General features: G+C 32.0%; 1 protein-coding gene across 1 annotated transcript; it reads right to left on the bottom strand.

Moving 5' to 3' along the window:
• Nucleotides 1–511: 511 nt before the first annotated feature.
• LOC139489974 (uncharacterized) lies at nt 512–26,779 on the bottom strand. The gene is made up of 4 exons (XM_071276826.1): nt 26,720–26,779; nt 24,540–24,675; nt 22,100–22,246; nt 512–675 (listed from the first exon to the last, which is right to left on the bottom strand). Exons 1-4 carry the CDS (start codon nt 26,777–26,779, stop codon nt 512–514), a joined length of 507 nt encoding a protein of 168 aa, XP_071132927.1.

Here is a 26,779-nt window from a genome sequence, read left to right as displayed (position 1 = left end):
TGATTCTTTTTTTTTAAAGTCTACATTTGTGAGATATTTTTAGGAATCTGAAGGAATACAATAAGTGTATTGAAAACCTTTAAATTCATAAATACTCGACAAATAGAACATGAAGGTACATGCAAACATAGACACAATTTAATGGTCGTTGTTAGTAACTGAAATAAACGTCAAATAAACAAAACACTATACCATTAGTCGTAATGAATTTGATTGAATTTTTTATGAGTAATTGATAAGATTGATAGAATAAAGGACGGCAGTAACTTGGGATGTAAAGGAAGCAAAGACTTTTAAACACTTGTCAAATATATCAGTGTTAGAATTTGGTATGCGAGATGCTCGTTCCGTTTACATCAGACTCATCAGAGACGCGCAAATAAAAAATAGCAGTAAGCGATGTATGATATTTGAGAATCTCCTTCTTAGAATTTTTTTAACTTTTTATCACAGTTAACTTACAGATCATAGAAATGAAACAATTGAGTGCCAAATGTCGACGAGTTTTATTTTATGTTACTAATGCATTATAACCTAACTTAAACTTACACATGGTAGGACTTATAGTTAGTGATGGATCGTAACCGGCATCACACACACATATACTAGTACCAGAGTCACAGGATGCATGGGTTACACATTCACCTGATGCACAACTGACTTTTGGACTCTTTCCTGTAATTAAAAAGCAACATAAATATTAAGTATAGGTTATTGTGACAGTTCTCCAATACAGAGACTATTCCTTTCCGATATCTGGTTATACACACTAGAACGGTATCAATATATTACGTCAAGCTATTAATCGAGAAGAGTCTACAATTGTAAATAGTACGTATAAACATTGACTCTATCAAAGCTATGTATTTCTTACAAATTCGCATATACAAATCTTACACCGCTAAAAGGGCATGAAATAAATTTCTGACCGGTTTCTAAAACTAGCTATATCGAAAGGCGACAATATAAATGGCAAATTCAATTTCATATCTCAATAAAGGATTATTCAACAATTGTATATCAACATAGTCAGCAGCCCGTTTAGTTCCAGTAGTATCCTTAATCCCAAGTGCACTGAGATATAAAAGGTGTAGTCACTCACGGCAATCTGGGTTATTTTAAAGCGTGGCAGTACATCATTTATATATATATGTATAATCCTTATGTAGTTTTACAATCAATCATTTCATATAAGAATAACTTTCTTTCGTGTTTTGGAAGACCGATACCACAAATATTGAAAACCTAGAAAGTACAAATATTATTCACACTGGTTAACTCGTTAACTGTTAACCAATTATTTGCACGTGCCCAATTAATTAATGTATTTAAATAAAAATTTGCATGACAAAAACACAATCAAAGCTTAAATTTTAATGACTTAAACATAAATTGTAAAAACATCTTCTGTATGCAGATTAATTTCCACTAAATATAAGCATATAAACACAGAAAAAATAATCTACAAAAAACAAAATGACACTGAAAGGAACGTGGCTTTAAAATGTTCTTTTCTTACAATTTGACACTAAATCAAAAAGGAACCTTTAAGTAGTCGGTTATTAAAGATAACTCAGACAAAAACAGTACAAAAACGCACCTCTGGTAAAGCTAGAATTGATTTGTCATTTTATATTGATACACAATAATTAGTTAATATGTAGCCTTACTGATTGTGCAAGTTGCTACATTTACATAGTGGGTGACTTTACATTTACATTTAGCAGTTCCATATGCTTTACATTCCGCGTTTTCTACAGCACATTGATCTGGAGCAGGTTCCGAGGCGACGCAAGGACCACCCAAGCCAGCAATCTCTGCATTTTGGAATGATAATCAGAAATATGGTTCTATTAATTGAATCAATAAGTAAAAATTCTTTTAAGGTAAATAGATAATTCAAACGTGTAATATCATAATAAACCAAAACTAGAGGCTCTAAAGAGCCTGTGTCGCTCACCTTGGTCTATGTGCATATTAAACAAAGGACACAAATGGATTCATGACAAAATTGTATTTTGGTGATGGTGATGTGTTTGAAGTTCTTACTTTACTGAACATTCTTGCTTCTTACAATGATATCTATAATGAACTTTGCCCATTAGTAACAGAGAAAAAATATTTGGTAAAAATTTATTTAAATTTACCAAATTAATGAAAATTGTTAAAAAATGACTATAAAGGGCAATAACTCCTTAAGGGGTCAATGGACCATTTAGGTCATGGGACTTATTTGTAGATCTTACTTTGATGAACATTATCGCTGTTTACAGTTTACCGCTATCTATAATAGTATTCAAGATAATAACCAAAAACAGCAAAATTTCTTTAAAAATTACCAATTGGAGGGCAGCAACCCAACAACCGGTTGTCCAATTCATTTGAATATTTCAGGGCAGATATATATTGACTTGATTAAAAATTTAACTCCATGTCAGATTTCCTCTAAATGATTTGTGTTTCAGAGTTATAAGCAAAAAACTACATTTTACCCCTGTTCTATTTTTAGCCGTGGTGGCCATCTTGGTTGGAAGGCCAGGTCATCGGACACATTTTTCAAACAAGGTACCTCAAAGATGATTGTGGCCAAGTTTGAATTAATTTGGGCCAGTAGTTTCAGAGGAGAAGATTTTTGTAAAAGATAACTAAGATTTACGAAAAATGGTTAAAAATTGACTATAAAGGGCAATAACTCCTAAAGGGGTCAACTGACCATTTCGGTCATGTTGACTTATTTGTAAATCTTACTTTGATGAACATTATTGCTGTTTACAGTTTATCTCTATCTATAATAATATTCAAGATAATAACCAAAAACAGCAAAATTTCCTCAAAATTACCAATTCAGGGGCAGCAACCCAACAACAGGTTGACCGATTCATCTGAAAATTTCAGGGCAGATAGATCTTGACCTGTAAAACATTTTTACTTCGTCAGATATTTCCTCTAAATGTTTTGGTTTTTGAGTTATCAGCCAAAAACTGCATTTTACCCCTATGTTCTATTTTTAGCCGTGGCGGCCATCTTGGTTGGTTGACCGAGTCACGCCACACATTTTTAAAACTAGATACCCCAAAGATGATTGTGGCCAACTTTGGATTAATTTGGCCCATTAGTTTCAGAGGAGAAGATTTTTGTAAAAGATTACTTAGATTTATGAAAAATGGTTAAAAATTGTCTATAAAGGGCAATAACTCCTGAAGGGGTCAACTGACCATTTCGGTAATGTTGACTTATTTGTAAATCTAACTTTGATGAACATTATTCCTGTTTACAGTTTATCTCTATCTATAATAATATTCAAGATAAAAACCAAAAACGGCAAAAATTTCCTCAAAATTACCAATTCAGGGGCAGCAACCCAACAACAGGTTGACCGATTCATCTGAAAATTTCAGGGCAGATAGATCTTGACCTGATAAACATTTTTATCCCTGTCAGAATTCCTCTAAATACTTTGGTTTTTGAGTTATAAGCCAAAAACTGCATTTTACCCCTATGTTCTATTTTTAGCCGTGGCGGCCATCTTGGTTGGTTGACCGAGTCACGCCACACATTTTGTAAACTAGATACCCCAAAGATGATTGTGGCCAAGTTTGGATTAATTTGGCCCAGTTGTTTCAGAGGAGAAGATTTTTGTAAAAGATTACTTATATTTATGAAAAATGGTTAAAAATTGACTATAAAGGGCAATAACTCCTAAAGGGGTCAACTGACCATTTCGGTCATGTTGACTTACTAGTAAATCTAACTTTGCCGAACATTATTGCTGTTTACAGTTTATCTCTATCTATAATAATATTCAAGATAATAACCAAAAGCAGCAAAATTTCCTAAAAATGACCAATTCAGGGGCAGCAACCCAACAACGGGTTGACCGATTCATCTGAAAATTTCAGGGCAGATAGATCTTGACCTGATAAACATTTTTACCCCTCATCAGAATTCCTCTAAATACTTTGGTTTTTGAGTTATAAGCCAAAAACTGCATTTCATCCCTATGTTCTATTTTTAGCCGTGGCGGCCATCTTGGTTGGTTGACCGAGTCACGCCACACATTTTTTAAACTAGATACCCCAAAGATGGTTGTGGCCAAGTTTGGATTAATTTGGCCCAGTTGTTTCAGAGGAGAAGATTTTTGTTAAAGATTACTTATATTTATGAAAAATGGTTAAAAATTGACTATAAAGGGCAATAACTCCTAAAGGGGTCAACTGACCATTTCGGTCATGTTGACTTACTAGTAAATCTAACTTTGCCGAACATTATTGCTGTTTACAGTTTATCTCTATCTATAATAATATTCAAGATAATAACCAAAAGCAGCAAAATTTCCTAAAAATGACCAATTCAGGGGCAGCAACCCAACAACGGGTTGACCGATTCATCTGAAAATTTCAGGGCAGATAGATCTTGACCTGATAAACATATTTACCCCTGTCAGATTTCCTCTAAATGCTTTGGTTTTTGAGTTATAAGCCAAAAACTGCATTTTACCCCTATGTTCTATTTTTAGCCGTGGCGGCCATCTTGGTTGGTTGACCGGGTCACGCCACACATTTTTTAAACTAGATACCCCAATGATGATTGTGGCCAAGTTTGGTTCAATTTGGCCCAGTAGTTTCAGAGGAGAAGATTTTTGTAAAAGTTAACGACGTCGGACGACGGACGACGGACGACAGACGACGGACGCCGGACGCAAAGTGATGGGAAAAGCTCACTTGGCCCTTTGGGCCAGGTGAGCTAAAAAGACAAACAGTGAGAAATTAACTCAAAGTCATGTAAGATTCGAATCTCTCTCTTTCTTATACAGTAAAGTTACATATAATCATAATATTACATCAAAGAAAACAGACAGCCATACTATTATCGATTCTTTGATGATTTTATTTATACATATCTATTATGTAGTAGAGAATTGATAAGAAGTAGTGGATTCGTAAACGATAATCAACGAGCGACTTTAGTCGCGAGTTGATTATCGTTTTCGAATCCACTACTTCTTATCAATTCTCTAGCTTAACCCATTTCTAGTAAAACAACTATCTGTTTCATGATCTGACAATGAATCAACGGAATTTCATGAACATAATTTCGTATTTTGTCTTTTTTATTCTCTGATAGCTGGAAATGATTAGATCCACACGGTTCACATTTTTATATAACTTAATATAAGTTAAATTTAACTTAAATGTGTTGTTATCTTCCCTTATTATTACCAGATTTTATATTTGTAAATAATTATTTCATTCTATGTTTAAGCATTACAAATTATCTATATTGATTAGATTTTAGTATTTATAATTCATTCAAAAAGACACATAATTAATATACGTAATTTTTTAAATCTTTTTTTGAAAGTTAAAAAAATTTGACTACTAACATTTAGAAACCTTTAATATTTACATATATTGTTTTTAGCAACCGAATGAGCAGTCAATGCCGTCAATATCTCCCAATTGATTAGGTTTACAACACACATTAAAAATGACTTAAAAATTTTAAATCTTATTGAATTGAAAATGTCACAGTAACATCACTTCTCTAGAAACCAGTTGATGATAAGATAGATACAAGTGATTAGTCTTATTTAAAAAATTATATATAAATTTTGTGTAAAATGGTTCCCTTTCATTATCTTTTGATTATTGTAACATTATTTCATTTGGCATCCATCGACAATCAGTTAATGAACTAGTATTATTTGTGGTACTCATTCTGAAACCCAAGCAGACTTGCTCTTATTACAAATGTACAATATATAAGGTATTCAATTTTGCAGAGTATCATGTAAGCTGTTCATAGCCGTGATCGTCTAGTCGTTGACATGGTAAAACAAAATTGTGATATCAACAGTGCCAAGTTCAAGCCTAGTATCCTGAATGATTTTTTTTGCAATATTTTTCTCTACTAAAAAGTAAAATCACAAAAATACTGAACTCAGAGAAATCAATTCGGAAAGTCCATAATATTGTTTTTAATCTTAGGGGTATCTTTATTTCATTTTTACTATAAAGTTGACGATTTTGTATCTAGTTTTGCCGCCAAAGAAGTAGTTTTATAGTCAAAGCTTATCACTCTTTATTAAAATTAGAGTCAGTAAGATGTTGATTTATATGATCAAACAAAGAAAAACTAAGTGATCATGGTATGATATCATTTTAATACTAAAACCAAAATTAAGCATTTGCCATGATCAAAAGGGAAAGGCCTTGTACATTAAAAGTCATAAGTGTAATGTGTACATGGATGTTTATTTTATTAAGGAATTGTACTAATAAGTAATATTTACAATTCATTGATTTAAAAATCACCTGTGTAGATATTTTATTAGATAACAAAAAGACTGAAATTCAGTATATTGACATGCATTGACAGATATACGATATAAGAGTGATATTTAATTAGTAATTTATATCGGCACTCGTGGTCTAGTGGTATCATGCATAGACTACAGACTTTACTGACGAAAATACGCGCGAGTTCGAATCTTTCATTAGTTTTCGTTTTTGAGAATATCACATGCCGTAAGTTAAAAGTTTAAAGTTATGATATAAGTTATCTTAAGTTAACCCATTTCTCTGACGTCAGTCTATTGTTCTAACAGTGGATTAATTTTCAAGAATCCACTGGCCACCATGTTAACTTAAGATAACTTATATCATAACTTTAAACTTTTAACTTACGGCATGTGATATTCTCAAAAACGAGTGACTAATGAAAGATTCGAACTCGCGCGTATTTTCGTCAGTAAAGTCTGTAGTCTATGCATGATACCACTAGACCACGAGTGCCGATATTACTAATTAAATATCACTCTTATATCGTATATCTGTCAATGCATGTCAATATACTGAATTTCAGTCTTTTTGTTATCTAATAAAATATCTACACAGGTGATTTTTAAATCAATGAATTGTAAATATTACTTATTAGTACAATTCCTTAATAAAATAAACATCCATGTACACATTACACTTATGACTTTTAATGTACAAGGCCTTTCCCTTTTGATCATGGCAAATGCTTAATTTTGGTTTTAGTATTAAAATGATATCATACCATGATCACTTAGTTTTTCTTTGTTTGATTATATAAATCAACATCTTACTGACTCTAATTTTAATAAAGAGTGATAAGCTTTGACTATAAAACTACTTCTTTGGCGGCAAAACTAGATACAAAATCGTCAACTTTATAGTAAAAATGAAATAAAGATACCCCTAAGATTAAAAACAATATTATGGACTTTCCGAATTGATTTCTCTGAGTTCAGTATTTTTGTGATTTTACTTTTTAGTAGAGAAAAATATTGCAAAAAAAAATAATTCAGGATACTAGGCTTGAACTTGGCACTGTTGATATCACAATTTTTTTTTACCATGTCAACGACTAGACGATCACGGCTATGAACAGCTTGCATGATACTCTGCAAAATTGAATACCTTATATATTGTACATTTGTAATAAGAGCAGGTCTGCTTGGGTTTCAGAATGAGTACCACAAATAATACTAGTTCATTAACTGATTGTCGATGGATGCCAAATGAAATAATGTTACAATAATCAAAAGATAATGAAAGGGAACCATTTTACACAAAATTTATATATAATTTTTTAAATAAGACTAATCACTTGTATCTATCTTATCATCAACTGGTTTCTAGAGAAGTGATGTTACTGTGACATTTTCACTTCAATAAGATTTAAAATTTTTAAGTCATTTTTAATGTGTGTTGTAAACCTAATCAATTGGGAGATATTGACGGCATTGACTGCTCATTCGGTTGCTAAAAACAATATATGTAAATATTAAAGGTTTCTAAATGTTAGTAGTCAAATTTTTTTAACTTTCAAAAAAAGATTTAAAAAATTACGTATATTAATTATGTGTCTTTTTGAATGAATTATAAATACTAAAATCTAATCAATATAGATAATTTGTAATGCTTAAACATAGAATGAAATAATTATTTACAAATATAAAATCTGGTAATAATAAGGGAAGATAACAACACATTTAAGTTAAATTTAACTTATATTAAGTTATATAAAAATGTGAACCGTGTGGATCTAATCATTTCCAGCTATCAGAGAATAAAAAAGACAAAATACGAAATTATGTTCATGAAATTCCGTTGATTCATTGTCAGATCATGAAACAGATAGTTGTTTTACTAGAAATGGGTTAAGCTAGAGAATTGATAAGAAGTAGTGGATTCGAAAACGATAATCAACTCGCGACTACGCAGCGATGTTAAGGGCATTTCAAGAAATTTCCCATTTTTATACACAAGAAACATCATATTGAACTCAGAGATATTTTTCTCTGTCTAAAAGTCAAAATACACGTCAAAGGAGTAAACGGATGGAAAAGGGTCTATTCTGATTTACATTCCAAACTTTTATTTTTAGAAAAATATAAATACACTAGTGTCACATGACTTCAAACTGAAAGTAACGACAATTTCCAAAAAAGTCAAAAGTGCAGGTTGAAGATGATATCGGATCACCCTGATTTTGGTCTCCCTGTAATCGGCATACATTGTTTTACTTGGAAAGTGCTGTTACTAGTTTTTTATTAGATGTTTTGTAAATAAAAAACAATAAAACATGGAGAATTTTATCGATTTATTGACTTTTTGGCACTTCGGGTTGTAAAATTTCCTTTACACGAACGCTATATAACTAGTAGCAGCACTTTTTGAAAAATATGAAATGTGGCCTTTCTACCAATACCAGAATGTAGTGGGTTGGTATAGCTCTTGTACCTGCACTTTTCAATTAATTTAACGTGTAGTAACATAATCGCCATGAAATGCAAGAAAAAAGCGTTTAAAAGACCATGTAATAGTCGGATCGGCTGACGGAAAAACTATGTGTATATTTTGTTTTCACCGGCGTTTTATGTAATAATATAATTGAGCGAATAAACAAATATGCCCTTATTGCTTGCTTTATCATTTGAAGGAAACAAATTCAGAATTATTCAGGTCATTTTTATGTTTATGTGTAGCACTCCAAACGTCGATTATTGTTGGGGCACGCAGCCCTCCCCCTTTTTTGTTTAAATTCGCCATCTGGGGTGCTTGTATTATAGCTCCGATTTTAACAAGTGTATGTTCATAATATAAATTAATAGATTACCCTACTATGTCTCTTCTAGTGTTTTTGTATTGTAAACCATTAACATTTTACTGGGAAAAGTTGCATTTTCATTAAGAATTCAGAAATTCATTATTTTTGTGTTTGATCGGTGTGTCATTGGCAATTTTAAAATTTAAATAAAATAACCTACCTGCATAAAAATATTCAAATTTTACTTGTTGAATATCTGCTGTTAATCAAGTGACTGGTGTAAATCATGATTTGGAGGTCTTTTTGAATTTATTTTCATGGGGGGGGGGGGGGGGGGCATACGCAGGGTGATTTTTTTTTTTGGCCTCTAAATGATTGATTTTTCAACAGTTGTCAGGCTAGTTAATTTTGTATGGCTTGCTTTTTTTTATGTCCATTGTTATTTCCTGTATTTTGTTGGACAGAATATTCCTTTTCAACCCATTCATTGCTATTTGGAGCAAAATTTTACTTATTCTAACATTTTCAAAAGTTTTAAAAGTATACATTTTTACCATGACGTTGGAAATAGTGACTTATTTTTTTAGGTCGCTAATTTCGTATTAAAATCCTGCCTACTGTACAAAGTGGCCACCAATACAAATGGACAGCCAAGAAATAGCTGCAAGTGCTTACGTGACATTCAGCACAATCAACATGATCAATCGTGTTTTCATTGCTGAGATCGGAGCCAACTTTTCTGTCAGAATAAAAGAAATTCTATGTACCAGTATATATAACCTATCTTTACCTGACCCAATCACAAAAGTAACACAACTTAATTGTAATTGTTAATCAAAACTTCATTGGCAATTATACCACATCATCTTATTTTTGTATCAAATTCTAGCTGTACAGTCTGTACTATATGTACATAAATATGATACATGTAAATTTAAAATAAGAAGAAAGTAATTTCTGTCTGTGTGTTGGGAATGCTGTCTCATTGCCATACATGTATACATTGTAATGTGGTAATCAAATGAATGAATCATGATATAGGGGACAGGACAAATATAATATAATTCCGATTTCCCAAGTATACATGTATGTACGTACCTGTAGAAAAGTTAGATACACATGAACATGTATGTAAATGTACACATGTACAAAATAGCAGCTACATGATATAAATGCAAACAAAGAAAACTACCCATTTTTTTTTGGTTCAAACATTGTGTGGCTGTTACACTTGTAGTCTTGTACAGAGGTCTTGCTCAGTATTGAAGGCCAACATCAATATGACCAACAACTGCAATCAAAACACTTTATTATGCTTTTAAACCTTTTGTAAACCTGTAGTTTGTGTGTTATGAAATGAGATTGAAATATAAATAATGACAAAATATGATTTTCTTGTTCTCTGGTGGCCAATACATAAATGTACATGTACAAAATGTATAGGACTATAATTTGTTCCCTGATGGAGAGTTGTTTCATATGTCATATTCTTACTTTTATTATTACATGTACATTTTTGTACATGCAACTCCATTAGTGGTACATCAGTGATTTGCATGCATACATGTACATATCTCATGAAAATGTACATATCTGTAGGTTTACTGGTATGATTAATATTTATATTGAATTGCCTGTAATCGCCATAAAAATAACAAAACACTCATATAAGTCTTATAAATGAATATTTCAAAATTCCTCTTTACCATGTTTACAATTCAACTGAATAGCATGTCTATTTGTAGATCTCTCACTCGTCTTGGTTAGATATTGCAGATTTTTTCATATATTTCATGAAAGAGACAACAAATTACATTTTTTACATCCATGAAATACAATTTTTTAACTGAAATCCTTTTTGAAGCTCCTATTCTAAGAATATTCACAAATTTCCGAACTGCTGATATCATGTATATTTGGAATTCATTTTAACTGAGGTAAAAAAATCTTCAATTCAATAATTAACTTCAATAATGATGAAAATTAATATTCCTCGTTTTTCAGCATCAAAACACTAAATTCCAATTCATTTGGTCTTGAAACATTCAATGCTTCTGCTTAGTACGGTACATTATGTAGAATTGCTGTCTTTTTTCTATTTTTCACGGACATATTTGGTAGCTTTCTAAACAAATTTTAATCAGATCTTCCATAATCATGATATCATGATAATGGCCATGATGATCATGAGTTATATAATAAGTAACTTTTAACTGGTGTCTGACTGCAGGTCTAAGGTCTTTATCCCTGAAATATAAAAATCCAAATATAATACATGTACAATGTACAAATGTATATATCAAATGAAATTTTCAAAATGAAAAAAGTAATCAAAAGTTAGTGCAAACATACTTCTTCAAAAAGGTACAATTAAAATGCTAACAAAATAATTCCCATCCTTTTTTACCTGTAGTATATAAATGTCTTCATTCAACATTTGAACAAAAATTAAATTTTCACACATTTTAAAAAAGAGCACTATGTAATAAATATTAGTAGATTGAGGTAGACTTACATTCACAGCAATAAGAATATGAGACCCTCCCTCTCATCTATCGGTTTGACCGTTTCTAAACAGCTGTTTAGTTTAAACAAGAGTGCACACGCTGAAATGTCTCGCCTTCTATACTAATCATTGATATTATGTTGATAGTCCTAAGTAAGTAAGTAAGTAAGTAAGTAATTTGTTTATTATAGTGACTTGTGAACATAAATATAATACAATTACAAAGTTTATAGTCAAAGTTACACCCGGCCCATTGGACCTATAAGTCACCTTTTTAAAATATCAGTAAGGTTAAACATAATCACGTTATACATGTATATATACACAATTTCTCAAATCATTTGAAATTAAAGTTCAAAAAGTTAGAATAAATATACACAAAAATTAAATGTTCATAGATTATATAGCACCTGACGTCGGATATGAAATGCACGAACGATATATTTTGCTAATTTTCTTGTGTGAAGAGACATTAAAATGTTCAGTTTTTGTTCATGATTCAGATCTAAGAAGAGTTCTGTAGTTAAAAGTTCACCAAAAATGTTATTTCGACAATTCAAATAAAGCGGACAATTAAAGATAAAGTGTAGTTCAGTTTCGGCTTCTTGAAGATTACAAAAAATACAAAGTCTTTCTTCAGGTTTTTCACTTGAATATTATTTAAGCTTTATTACAACTGTCACATAAACTTAACATTAACCAAGATAACTAAACAAAGACCAATAAACCTTGAAAATGAGGTCAAGGTCAGATGAACCATGCCAGGCAGACATGTACAGCTAACAATGCTTCTATACAACATATATAGTTGACCCATTACTTATAGTTTAAGAAAAATAGACCAAACACAAAAACTTAACACTGTGCAATGAACCGTGAAAATGAGGTCCCGGTCAAATAAAACCTGCGCGAATGACATAAAGATCATAGAATATTTCCATACACCAAACATAGTTGACCTATGGCATATAGTATTAGATAAAAAGACCAAAACTCAAAAACTTAACTTTGACCACTGAACCATGAAAATGAGGTCAAGGTCACATGACGTCTGCCCGCTAGACATGTACACCTTACAATCATTCCCTACAACAAATATAGTAGACCTATTGCATATAGTATGAGAAAAACAGACCAAAACACAAAAATTTAACTATAACCGCTGAACCATGAAAATGAGGTCAAGGTCAAATGACACCTGCCAGTTGGACATGTACACCTTACAGTCCTTCCATACACTGAATATACTAGCCCTATTGCTTATAATATCTGAGATATGGACCTGACCACCAAAACTTAACCTTGTTCACTGATCCATGAAATGAGGTCGAGGTCAAGTGAAAACTGTCTGACAGACATGAAGACCTTGCAAGGTACGCACATATCAAATATAGTTATCCTATTACACAAAAATGTACTTATAATAAGAGAGAATTCAACATTACAAAAAATTTGAACTTTTTTTTCAAGTGGTCACTCAACCATGAAAATGAGGTCAAGGACATTGGACAAGTGACTGACGGAAACTTCGTGACATGAAGCATCTATATACAAAGTATGAAGCATCCAGGTCTTCCACCTTCTAAAATACAAAGCTTTTAAGAAGTGAGCTAACACCGCCGCCGCCGCCGTAGCCGCCGCCGCCGGATCACTATCCCTATGTCGAGCTTTCTGCAACAAAAGTTGCAGGCTCGACAAAAATGATGATTTGCATACTTTCATGCTTGCACACAGTTGTCTGTTGTAACAGAATACACAGCTTTATTACAAGTGGGGCTTTTTTCTGCCTCTTGGTCATGTGGTTTCACAAATAAAATTTTACAAATACCATTATAGTTTGATTCTGTTTACTGGGGATTTAGCTTTGAGTAATGGATTTAATTCCAACCAACACTGAACAGGGACACAGTTCAGATATTTGATGTCATACATGTACTCTATTTTTTAGAGGGAAAATGCATGCAGTGACTATTCAATTTTAATACTGATAATAATTATTATATATATATATATATAAAAAAATAATATGTCAAAGAAGCCAGTCTTGATGAGCAAACTACATATTAACAAGCCTCAGATTATTGCTTCTTTTAGTCTTTCCTAATTAGGCCAAAAAAATATATGTCTGTTTACGGTTACCTGACCTACCCTATTTTTGAGCACCGATCCTTTTATATAGTCATTTTATTTCCGTCGTAAAGTGAAAAATAAACTGAACTAGAGTCAAAAGTGCATTTACATTTTTGTAGCGTTGCCAATAATATAAGTCAATTGCCTGATACATCCTAATGTTCACAATCATAAATATAGCAGCTGTTTTAAGGAAATTTCGCAACTCGTGTGATGAAATAAACACTTCGCCACCATTTTTTCCAACCAATAACAAAGGGAAATAATTCAATCTTTAAAAATACAGGTGAACTCGGCCCATGACAAGATAAAACCACATAACTCTAAAATCCATGATGCCAAAAAATTAAAATGAAAAAATAAAATAAAATGGAAATACCGACCTACCTACCCTATTTATTTGATGTATGTAACCTTAAACAGACAAATATTGTGTTTGCCTTATACATGTAATAATAACTTTCATACTATGAATGGCAAAATCCATTATTAGAAAGGAATTGCAGCAAAAAAATTGAAAGAAGAAATACATGCAATAACATTAGACTGTATATTAAAGAAATTCAACTCCGGTGTAAAATGTTCTTTCCTCTATTCCAAATAATTACAAGATACAGCCCCATATTACATGTACGAAACATTCAAGTGGACAATGCTTTCTCAGTCTTTATCTATATTGCACACAATAATAATAGCAAATGGTCTATTCTTAGTCTAAAAAATTAAGACATCTTGCAAGGCTATTTTATTTTAGCTTTGGGCCTTCCTGCGAAAAATGAAATAGCTTCATGTAGCCTTGTAAGAGGTTACAATTACATCTGAACATGAACTGCTAAATTACAGACCTAGTCCAAATAATTATAATGTCTGGCAAGGCTATCTAATTTTTTTTCTTGGACGCCTTAAGCTTCCTACTGGCTGTCTCAGATAAAAAATAAAAATAGTCTTGCCAGACGTCTTAATTATATAGACTATTACCAATTACAGACCAACACAAAAATGTTTGTTAGGGATGATGAATTGAAATAATTATTTAAAGGTGGTTTTGATGTCCAAATAATTATGACGTCTTGAAATGCTAGTTTATTTTTTTTCTTTGACACCTTAATTACTTTCGATCTTGAAAGGCTATTTTCTTTTTTTTCTTTGACACCTTACTTCGAAATAAAAAAATATAATAGCCTTTCAACACGTCATATTCATTTGGAGTAGTTTTGATGAAGAATAATTAGCCCCGGTAAATAAGTTTTTTTATTTTATGTGTCCTGCAGGAATAATTTTTTTACTTTGGACAAATGGCATGATGTAAATAAGTACAATGTTTACATAACTGATGGCACATTGGTAGTCCAAATAATTATGACGTCTTGAAAGGCTAATATAATTTTTTTCTTTGACGCCTAAGTAAGGCGTCAAAGAAAAAAATTAAAACTTAGGCGTCAAAGAAAAAAAATTATATTAGCCTTTCAAGACGTCATAATTATTTGGACTAGCACATTGGCGGATCCAAGGGTTGGAACCCCCCTTTGTCCTGGGGGTTACACGCCATTATTCCGACAGCCCATTGTTCCGACAACCCATTAGTTCGACAACCCAATAGTCCGACAACCCATTGCTCCGACAGCCCAATACTCCGACAACCCATAAGTCCGACACTTTTCAAGTCAAATATCAGGGTATCAGGGTAAAATAAAATTTGTCTGTCTGTATATTATTACGTTTATGTAATAACAGATTTTAAGAAATAACTACGTATACATATGTTACATAAGACTAAGATAGTTCGAATACTTTCTATATACTCAATTCGAAATCTGTATCTATACAGAATAGAACAGAAAAGAATATTTCATTTTCCAAATTACAGGGTATTAAGAGCATATATATAAATCAAGATGACCAACCAGTGATGGTGCGAGCTACTGACGATACCCCGCTTAAATATTTCGGTAAATAGCCGAAAGTTGTTGATTTGTGAATCTGAAAAGCACCAGACAGTATAACAGACTTATATAAACATTGAAACAAAATTTCAGAAATCATTGTTTTGTAGTTTCTGAGAAAAATATGACGAGAATTTTCAACTTGGCTATCAATTGAGTTATAAATCTGAAAACGCATCACACGATATAGCCGACTTCAACATGTTCAATAAACCCTGAAATCGGAGCCTAAACAAAATAGGAAAAAAGAAAAAAAATTACACATTGATATCAAACAACATTCAGTATCAATAGATATAGGAAGATGTTGTGTGAGTGCCAATGAGACAACTCTCCATCTAAATAACAATTTACAAAAGTAAACCAATATAGGTCAATGTTTACCCATACACACAAGATAGATGCATAGTCGGAATAATGGGTTGTCGGAGTAATGAGTTGTCGGAATAATGGGCTGTCGGAATATTGGGTTGTCGGAGTAATGGGCTGTCGGAATAATGGTTGTCGGACTAATGGGATGTCACCGTCCTGGGTTGGCCGGGAACCCGTCCTTTATAAAATGGCTGGATCCGCCCCTGTGGCATCATGCAATTGAAATACATGTATGTTAATGCATATTATTATTAAAAAGGCGATAAGAGGCACAGGCACATGTTTTTATTTTATTTCTTCATTTTCCTAAGTTATCTGACACAAGATGAACGTTCATAATTTGTGTGGACCGACCATAGGATTAACAAACACCTGTGAAGAAGAACCCCTGTGATAGATACTGGCTATGGTTGAAATTAAATATTGCAACACGTGGTTATATCTGATCTATCCGATGCACAAGCCAGTCATGCCGTCTGCATAATTTTAGTATATCTCTAGATTATTATACCTGAAAGCGATAAATTACACCATGATTATCCTTTTAAATCATGTTTTGCCCTGAAAATGGATCATATTGAATAAATTTTCCATTTGTTCTCATCAGTTTCTTCAACCAGATCGTTTTAATCTCAACTGACAAGTGCACGGCTGCTTCAATTATCTTCAATTAACAGACTTGCAAACTGCAAGCTTCACGACTACATTGAATTTCCAAATAAGGTAAAAAGTGGGCGGAGCTTAAACTCCGCTTGCGATCTTTCTTTTGATAAATACAGCTTTCACTCAAATTATTTCCATTATTTGGTGTGAAAATACATTATAATATGAAAAAAGACACCATATGAGATATAGTTCATCATTTATGCGATACGCGTAGCTTACCTATTGCTACATTTAGTACTGTGTCTGCAACGTCAAAAGTCGCCCGCCATTAAACATTTTGATCCAGATAGGGGAAATAACTCCTGCACTATTTTTTATTCGGTTTTGCGGGAAAATCACCTTAATGTCGCAGCGTAAAGTCGCTCGTTGATTATCGTTTACGAATCCACTACTTCTTATCAATTCTCTACTACTTAACATGGTGGCCAGTTGATTCTTGAAAAATAATCCACTGTTAGAACAATAGACTGACGTCAGAGAAATGGGTTAAGTATAGATAATGATTACTGTTGTTTACGTTTATAAGTCATACGTCAATGATCAGTGTATATAGTTTTACGAAGTTACACTAGCTCAAAGATGTGTCATAAATCTAATCAGAAGAATGAAAATTATAACACAATTTGGAGCATTTGGTTGGCATCAATTTGACATTTACCGGAAATAAATTGAATAAAGGTAACAGTAGTATACCGCAGTTCAAAAATCATAAATCGCTTGAGAGAAAACAAATTCAGGCTACAATCTAAACCGATGGAAACACATATATAAGAGAAAAACAATGGAACAACCGAAAACTAGAGGCTCTAAAGAGCCTGTGTCGCTCACCTTGGTCTATGTGCATATTAAACAAAGGACACAAATGGATTCATGACAAAATTGTATTTTGGTGATGGTGATGTGTTTGAAGTTCTTACTTTACTGAACGATTTTGCTTCTTACAATTATATCTATAATGAACTTTGCCCATTAGTAACAGAGAACTATATTTGGTAAAAATTTACATAAATTTACCAAATTAATGAAAATTGTTAAAAATTGACTATAAAGGGCAATAACTCCTTAAGGGGTCAATTGACCATTTAGGTCATGTTGACTTATTTGTAGATCTTACTTTGCTGAACATTATTGCTGTTTACAGTTTATCGCTATCTATAATAGTATTCAAGATAACTAAAAACAGCAAAATTTCTTTAAAAATTACCAATTGGAGGGCAGCAACCCAACAACCAGTTGTCCAATTCATCTGAAAAATTTCAGGGCAGATAGATATTGACTTGATTAACAATTTAACTTCTTGTCAGATTTGCTCTAGATGCTTTGGTTTCATATTTATAAGCCAAAAACTGCATTTTACCCCTATGTTCTATTTTTAGCCGTGGCAGCCATCTTGGTTGAATGGCCAGGTCATCGGACACATTTTTCAAACTAGATACCCCAAAGATGATTGTGGCCTAGTAGTTTCAGTGGAGATTTTGTAAAAGATTACTTAGATTTATGAAAAATGGTTAAAGATTGACTATAAAGGGCAATAACTCCTAAAGGGGTCAACTGACCATTTTGGTCATGTTGACCTATTTGTAGATCTTACTTTGCTGAACATTATTGCTGCTTACAATTTATCTCTATCTATAATAATATTCAAGATTATAACCAAAAACAGCAAAATTTCCTCAAAATTACCAATTCAGGTGCAGCAAACCAACAACCGATTGACCGATTCATCTGAAAATTTCAGGGCAGATAGATCTTGACCTGATAAACATTTTTATCCCTGTCAGATTTCCTCAAAATGCTTTGGTTTTTGAGTTATAAGCCAAAAACTGCATTTTACCCATATGTTCTATTTTTAGCGGTTGCGGCCATCTTGGTTGGTTGACCAGGTCACGCCACACATTTTTTAAACTAGATACCCCAAAGATGATTGTGGCCAAGTTTGGATTAATTTGGCCCAGTAGTTTCAGAGGAGAAGATTTTTGTAAAAGATTACTTTGATTAACGAAAAATGGTTAAAAATTGACTATAAAGGACAACAACTCCTAAACGGGTCAACTGACCATTTTGGTCATGTTGACTTATTTGTAGATCTTACTTTGCTGAACATTATTGCTGTTTACAGTTAATCTCTATCTATAATAATATTCAAGATAATAACCAAAAACAGCAAAATTTCCTCAAAATTACCAATTCAGGGGCAGCAACCCAACAACCGATTGACCGATTCATCTGAAAATTTTAGGGCAGATAGATCTTGACATGATAAACATTTTTACCCCGTCAGATGTGCTCTAAATGCTTTGGTTTTTGAGTTATAAGCCAAAAACTGCATTTTACCCCTATGTTCTATTTTTAGCCGTGGCGGCCATCTTGGTTGGTTAACCGGGTCACGCCACACATTTTTTAAACTAGATACTCCACTGATGATTGTGGCCAAGTTTGGTTTGATTTGGCCCAGTAGTTTCAGAGGAGAAGATTTTTGTAAAAGCTAACGCCGGACGACGACGGACGACGGACGACGGACGACGGACAGGTGAGCTAAAAATGCAATTCTGTATTGGCAGTAGTTAAAAGTCTCATTACAGTCAGACTAGTTTCTTGCAAAAATGTCAGTTATAAAAAATTCTGTATGGGTTGCTGACGTTTTGTCGTATAACTAAACTCCATATCGCTATCATCTGTCGAAGGTCTTAAACAAGTCATGATTGGTAAACTCATTTAAACTGAAATTCAGTAGAACAAATAATCAAATGTTAACTGTCATGTAATAACTGTGATGTAGTAGTACTCTGTTGTATTCATTAATATCTTTTCAAACATTTAAATATATAGTTCTTAATAGAATAACAAAGGATATCAGTTATCCACCCATAACACAAAATCAGTACGTGCAGCAAGAAATAGCAAACGAACGGAAGGTCCCCAATTAAATGGCAACATCAAAAGCTTAAACACATCATTGGATAACAATTGGGTTCCCGGTGCAATTTGTGTACTTTGACGTTATAAATTAGTATTGCAAACAATTTGTTATCAGTTTATGGTCGTTTTACAGCAGATTTATTCTGCAGCGAAATCACATCTTATTCATGTTATTCTTCCTGCAAGTGAACTCATTTAATCAAATCGTTTGAGAGCTTCGTAAAGTATAAATGACTCAGTAACATTTAATCGTTTGGGCATTCCGTTCTGTACACACATTTATATAATCTTCTAATTAGCCAAATAATCGACAGGAGTGAAGAATCTTTAGAGAGATTTCACTGGTTGTTTTTTTAATTTATTTCACGTAATATATATTTACAGGACAATTGAAATGATTTAAGCCAAAACTTTGGCCAGATAGACAATGCAACATATTTGGAATAACTTATTAAATGTCCAATCTGCGTCCGTGCATCAATATAATTTCATGTTTTACTTATCATAGTAATAATATGGTCCCATTGAATACCTGTAGAAAATGACGAAGACCAAAATATTAACCTCAAGACACAGCACTTAATAAATATAAAGTTAAAATCATAAAAGGTTATTTAAATTCATTATGTCCGAATGTTAATTTAATAAAGTCTTACGTTTAGCACATGTTCCGTCTTTTTTTTCAAAATAACCGGTTTTGCATAAGCATTTAAATCCGCTTTCATCTCGGCATTCTGCAAGAGTGTCTTTACACTGACCAACCGGTTGTCCATCTGTACATGCTGAGTTGAGCGTTTTTTCTAAATTAAAAAAAATCTGTATAAAATTTCTTAGACACTTTCAACTGTAAATTGTGAAATTTTATAAGAAGACAACACTCGCTGGAATACTTGTAGGGAGTCTATGCCTGCTACGGTCACAAAAACTAGGAACATGTCTGTGTAAAACATCTTTCCTTTCTTTACCCTAACAAGATTGTAACAGCAGAACACAAGAAAAACTGAAGATTTTCAATTTTGATTTTTTGGATTTATCGTCAAAGATTGATTGGAATAGATAATGAATATTGATTATTATGTAAAACTATTAGCATGTTTAATCGATTCCGCTTGATATTTTTATATTTCTGATGACAAAACTGATATCAGAATTTGTTTTTACATTTTTTTAATTATATGTTCGCTTGCTTGAAAATAAAATCAAGTAATGTTTGATTGTATGACTTGTAAAATAATGTTTTAACTTTATCTTTATACAAGTCGAAGAATACATAAGAATTTTCATAGTTCTGTGCATTCAAACCTTTATATACTAGTAAATGAATTGACATTTTAAAAACAAAAAAACACATTTACACTAAGAGAATAAATAATTTATACTTATTTAGTATACATTTTTATCTGACAACAGTTCAACAAAATGTTTTAACATTTAGTTCTCCATATTAATCTTAAACAATTTGTATGTTGATAACATAATAAGTACTCTATCTAATTATTATTTTGATACAATTTCATATCTTTATGTTTGAAAATGTTTATAATATTATGCCCTTTTAAGTCCTGTATGTAAAGGTAGTTTAACATCCATGCCTTTAAAAAGGTTACAATGAGCGTTCTTGATAAATTCCAGATAACCGCTTCAGACGTAAAAAAATCATTTGGTGTCATTTTAATTTTTGGACACATGGTTTCAAATACACATGTGAGACAGCATAAATTTCACTTTTTAACGATTGGCTTGCAGTGACATCGCAGATTTTATAATTGACTCTAACGGTAAATGTTGGGTAATTTTGATAATCTCATGAACACTCATAGTTTTTGAAAATAAATTTTTGGACCTCCACAATAGTTTATCGCGTCCGCTAAACTTATTCGAATTTATCTTCATAAGGCACGTTCATGACTGTAATACTGAAAAATAATCATGTGTTATTACCAAAACGTATAACTCCGTCAAGTTCAAGGCGAATTCAAAAAGAGGAAGATCATAAAAACTGTCAGAATTTAAAAGCTATCAATCAAAATATGTCAAACTTTATGGTCAAATTGGGTTCTGAAGAATAACCATTTTTGAGCGTATAGATATAAAATAAGGTTTGTCATTTTCATGTTTACAATTGAAAAATGAAAATGAAACTTACAATTTCATTGCTTAATAAGATATACTCTTTAAAAATTCCTTACTTATTTGTTAAAGCAGTTTAATGTCAGTTAAATGAGAATGCACTATACTACCTGTAATAACTGTTAATCATAATATTGCCATAAAAAAAGAGGCGTATTCAAAAAATGTTATTCACCAAATATTGCATTCAAATACATTCAGCATGTTTAAATCGTCAGATTTCAAATTCATTTCGGAAAAGCATTTTTAACATATACAACTCTTGGAAGAGCAAAAACGAAAGGTATTACATAATCCTTATTAAAATCCGCACAAGTATTAAGTTACAAACAAATGATTATATTTATAGTCTTACTGAGTACGCATGCGCCTCCATTTGCATAATGGGTAGTTTCACAGAGACATTTATCAGTTCCTGAGTCATCTCTACATTCAGAGTTGGCTATACTACATTGATCTGAGGCAGTCTGTGCGACATCGCAATCTTTATTTAAGGCCACCTCTATAATTTGTGAACAATTAAAACAAATTTTGAGAATATGCAGTTGAATCTAGGCTAACAAAGTTTAGAAATATCAATAAATATTTCAAATATGTACATTTTGAAAAGTAGGTAATGGAACACAATCAGTAACAAAAAAAAAGTATGAAACTTCTGATTCTCTACCTTTCATGTGCAGTTTATTAAAATTCAAATCTTAAACCAAGGAATAAATATAATCTGACTAGATAAAAAGAACCGGTATCGTTGGTGTGTCTTCTTATCCATATTCTTCATTTATGGAAAACGTTAACTATGATTTTTTCACATGTTTGATCACAATGCACGCCAATGATCAATACTATTTATTTCTCCTTTCACAACCATACATTAGTCCTGAGAAATGTCATAAATTAAACCAAAATAAGTCATGGTTTGTAAAAAGTAAAATAACAAAAATACTGAACTCCGATGAAATGCAATCGGAAAGTCCCTAATCACATGGCAAAATCAAATGACAAAACACATCAAATGAATGGACAACAACTGTCATATTCCTGACGTGGTACAGACATTTTCAAATGTAATAAAAATGTTGGATTGAACCTTGTTTTACAGCGCTACTTCTCTCACTTGGAAATCATTGCTGTCATTCTGTTTATCGATAAAAAAAAAAAAACAATTGTGAATAAATATGTATGGTCAAGCATTGGGATCGGATCGTGAAAGCAGATTTTTACCAAAAAAATCTGAAAATATCCATTTTAAAATCTGTTTGCATAGAAAATCAGAGAAGAAAACAAAGTATGTGTGATGGTTCGACTTCTTAAATAAATGTAATACTGTAAACTCATGTAAGAGAAACGTTCAGTACTTTTTTATAAATCACAAAAGTACATTTTTGATCAACAATGGTCACATTCCAATAGGTCAATAGATATTTATAATACTAGTAGCTTGAGATAGTACAGAAAAAAATGGAAGTTGTGTTTTTCTTTAAAGGGTTATTAATAATTCTCAAAGAAAATATCTAGTTTACAAGACTTGTATTTTTGCATATTGCGGACAGTCGTACTTTAACCTATATATATTAACATTGTACATCTATGTCATTTGATCTCTAGTGGGTAGTTATCTCTTTGTCAATTATCACACATTTTCTGATTTGTTTTATATTTATCATCAGAAAATTCTTCTGGAATCTACACCAGTTTTAAACAAAATTAAAGGCCTTTTTAAGGATTTTAAAAGAAGTAATTATTATTTATTTATATCTAAAATTAGTACGTTTATGCCACTCACAGAGGAGAACTTAAAAAAAAAACGTTTATGTTAAAAGTAAAGCAATTAAGAAAAACAATTTAATGGATAACTTCATAGTCAATCCTGTCTTAACTTAAGAGGCAAAAATAACTTGACATTAAGTATAGTAAGGTCACTAGAAGCCTTACTTCTTAAAACTATGTATATTTTTATTTTCTAGTATAATATTAAATGCATTTACAAAGCGATCAAAAGGGATCTATTTTTTTCTTCCGGAAATCAATGATAGAGTGCGGATTTATACACGTCAAAGTAAATAACCAGGTGGTAAAACTTAAACAAATAAAACTCAAATGTGGTGAGATCGTTTTCCTATTTCTCATACATACAATTAAGCCACAGGAAGATGGTCTATATGACAAGTAATCAAAATTACGATAAATGCATTTCTTTTTATTTCAAGTATAAAAGGTTGGTCTCTTTGTGATTATCATTGTGCATTGGGAGTATTGTACTGCATTTTTAAGTGCTAAAAGTCTATGAGATATATGAAAATAGCTTGATTTACCAGTTTTTAGCTACAATTGTAGGTATCATGGTGATATTAACCTGCTTGTGTTTAAAACGATTAGCCTTTACTTTTTTACGGTGATGATAATTGCACATTCTTACCTGACTTTCATCGCAGTCGCCTGACGATTTTATAATATAGCGAAAAATGGAGAACATAAGAAAATGTTTTGCAGTTTTATATATCATCAGGCGACTGTGCTTTATCTTATTAATCTGAATAATTTCTTTTTCAAGGTTTATTTTATGCATGCAATGTTTTCTTCTTCTTTAGTATTTATCTTTTTTAGGTTGGTTTTGTTCAATGCCGTGATTTTGGTCTTTTAAAAAAGACATTGGTGACATCATGCATGCCATTACCATATATAAGTGTTCTTGAGGTCAAATTGAACAAACCACATATAGTACTGACCAAAGAGACGACAGGGACATGTGTCAATGAGCCAACTAGCAAATGCCAGATTAAAATAACAACTCTTACGTGTGGCACATTCTGCAGCAGTGGTTTTCCAGAAAAAATCTGTGTCACATATGCAGAGATTAGTTTTACCAGTGTCACATATGTTATGTGTGTCTGCACAGGCTGCCCCTGAACAAATCTTCACCGTAAGCCGCTCCTGAAAAATAACGTGTGAGGTTTTAATATTGTTCATTATCCTGAATCGTTATTTGTAAAATTAAATTTTGCATATAATTAGGGACAGCAAAGGTGTTGCTCCGAACAATATAATATAGTTAAAATCGTCAAATAGTTTATTATTTTAAATGCTGTTCAGTTAATAAAAATTATGACAAGTTCGCATACATTATCTGTACAGGAAATAGAAGAAAACCTTCTCAATGCATCATGATTTCTGTCAGCTGTAAACATTGCACTCGAGTTCTGTATGTTTGAACTTACATGTTAGCAGATAAGATTAGTTTCCAAATGTTCAATAACAATGAGTACATTAAAACAAATCTTCTGTCACCTCAATTTTTATGATTTTAGTTTTTTTTTAATACTACAGTGGTTGTAACGAATCAGGATAATGATTCATGAGTAGTCGGTTGTTGTTTTAATTTGGTCCAATGAAACCAGTCTTAATTATAATGCTTGATTTCTGGATTAATAACATAATTGTTACGGTAGAAAGCAGATTATGTAGAATAATCGCATTAATCTTGCATTGCAATAGTCTAACTAAAGTCCAACAGTGAATTGTCGCTAGAGGTCTGACTTTAACGCGTGCATAGTGCTTGTCACTCCAACGCACAAGCCAACGAGGTATATGTTCCACTTCGACCGAATGTAGATGCGTGTGAATAGATCCCCAATAGCCAAGTTTTTTAGATAGTTTTGCTCCGCTCATTATCCACTTAATGATTCCCAGAAGGACTCATGTGCGAAACGATAATGTTTCAACAAATATACACAAAAGTCTATCATTTATACTTAAATATCACCTAGCTTGCAGTTTATGATAAATACACATTACTTGTTTGGATTTATAACTATTTTCATCTGAGTGTCACGGATGAGTCTTATGGAGACGAAATGCGCGTCTGGTGTATCACATTATAAGCCTGGTACCTTTGATAACTATTAGGATACAAGAAATATAATAGAAATAAAGAACAAAAACAAGTACGGAGCAAAAAAATATGTCAACTAACCTAAAACATTTCAATATGTTGTACACAACCTATAGCTGTATCAATGATCAAAACATACCTTCAACACCTTCTGCAATATTAATAACAAACAACAGCCAGATGCCAACGAACCGAGCTATGAGGTCCTGTAAGAAACAAAAGGAGTCTCCTGAAAATTTATTGAAATAGATAAATTGCATCTTCTGCATGCATGAAAAAATTGAATCCTAACATTATCCTTTGGTTTCAAAAGTACAGTAAGTACAATTTGAAAGTCTCCGGCAGTAGATACCTGTTTCCTCCTTTAAATCGCACCTTTATAAGGAGAACCGTGGATTTATTTAATAGTTGTTTTATATTTATTAAATACCATGGTACGTATTTCAACAAGTCTCAAAACCAACACTTATTTTGGTTAAGTAGTTAAAAAATGTATTTAGTTTATCGTAAGTTAATTTCAGTTGAAACGATCTAGACTGGTTCCATAAGAAAAATTTTGAAAAGACAAAAAACATACTGTTTACCTTACACATTACAATCAACATGACTTTATCAGAAGAAATAAGGAATACTTAAAATCCTGGCTAAAATAAGGCATATTAGGTACTTTAGTTTAGTACCGGACTCGCGATTTCACTGGTGTGTTTTTGTATTTTCTAATACTTGATATACAAACATTTTATGGGAGCTCTTTAATAATTGTGTACATTTGAATCAAGACTATATGATTTATACACTTTATAATGACATTTTTCTTAAATAGTAATTCTTTTTTGTTTAAATATTTGTCTGTTATATTCAAACCAAGACAGTTTGAAATTAAAGTTATTATCCACATTTTTCGATATTTATCATCATGTACCACTATACAGATCATTTGTTGATGGTTAGAAGTATTTCACCCTTTTTAAAATCCCGTATCCTTAATTAATCAATAGAAACTCATAATTTGCAACGTCAGACCCATAATGGTGCATCAATATAATATACATGATATATATGCCTTTTGAATAAACTTCATTTTACCTTCCACATCACATTACCCCAGATCCTCTTATCTCTGTCATTCACATTTCTGTCAATCAT

This window comes from Mytilus edulis, chromosome 9 (assembly GCF_963676685.1).
Source record: "Mytilus edulis chromosome 9, xbMytEdul2.2, whole genome shotgun sequence".
NCBI lineage: Eukaryota > Metazoa > Mollusca > Bivalvia > Mytilida > Mytilidae > Mytilus > Mytilus edulis.
The sequence above is the reverse complement of the archived record's forward strand: the minus strand, read 5'-3'. Positions and strand labels throughout refer to the sequence as shown.

Excerpts from the sequence above, each read along its gene's own strand:
- LOC139489974 (XM_071276826.1), bottom strand. The coding sequence starts at position 26,779 with ATGATTGACAGAAATGTGAATGACAGAGATAAGAGGATCTGGGGTAAT. Across the intron at positions 22,247-24,539 it reads TGCTGCAGAATGTGCCACAC|AGGTGGCCTTAAATAAAGAT; the intron begins GTAAGAGTTGTT and ends CACAAATTATAG. Across the intron at positions 676-22,099 it reads TGGAGGCGCATGCGTACTCA|GAAAGAGTCCAAAAGTCAGT; the intron begins GTAAGACTATAA and ends TTTTAATTACAG.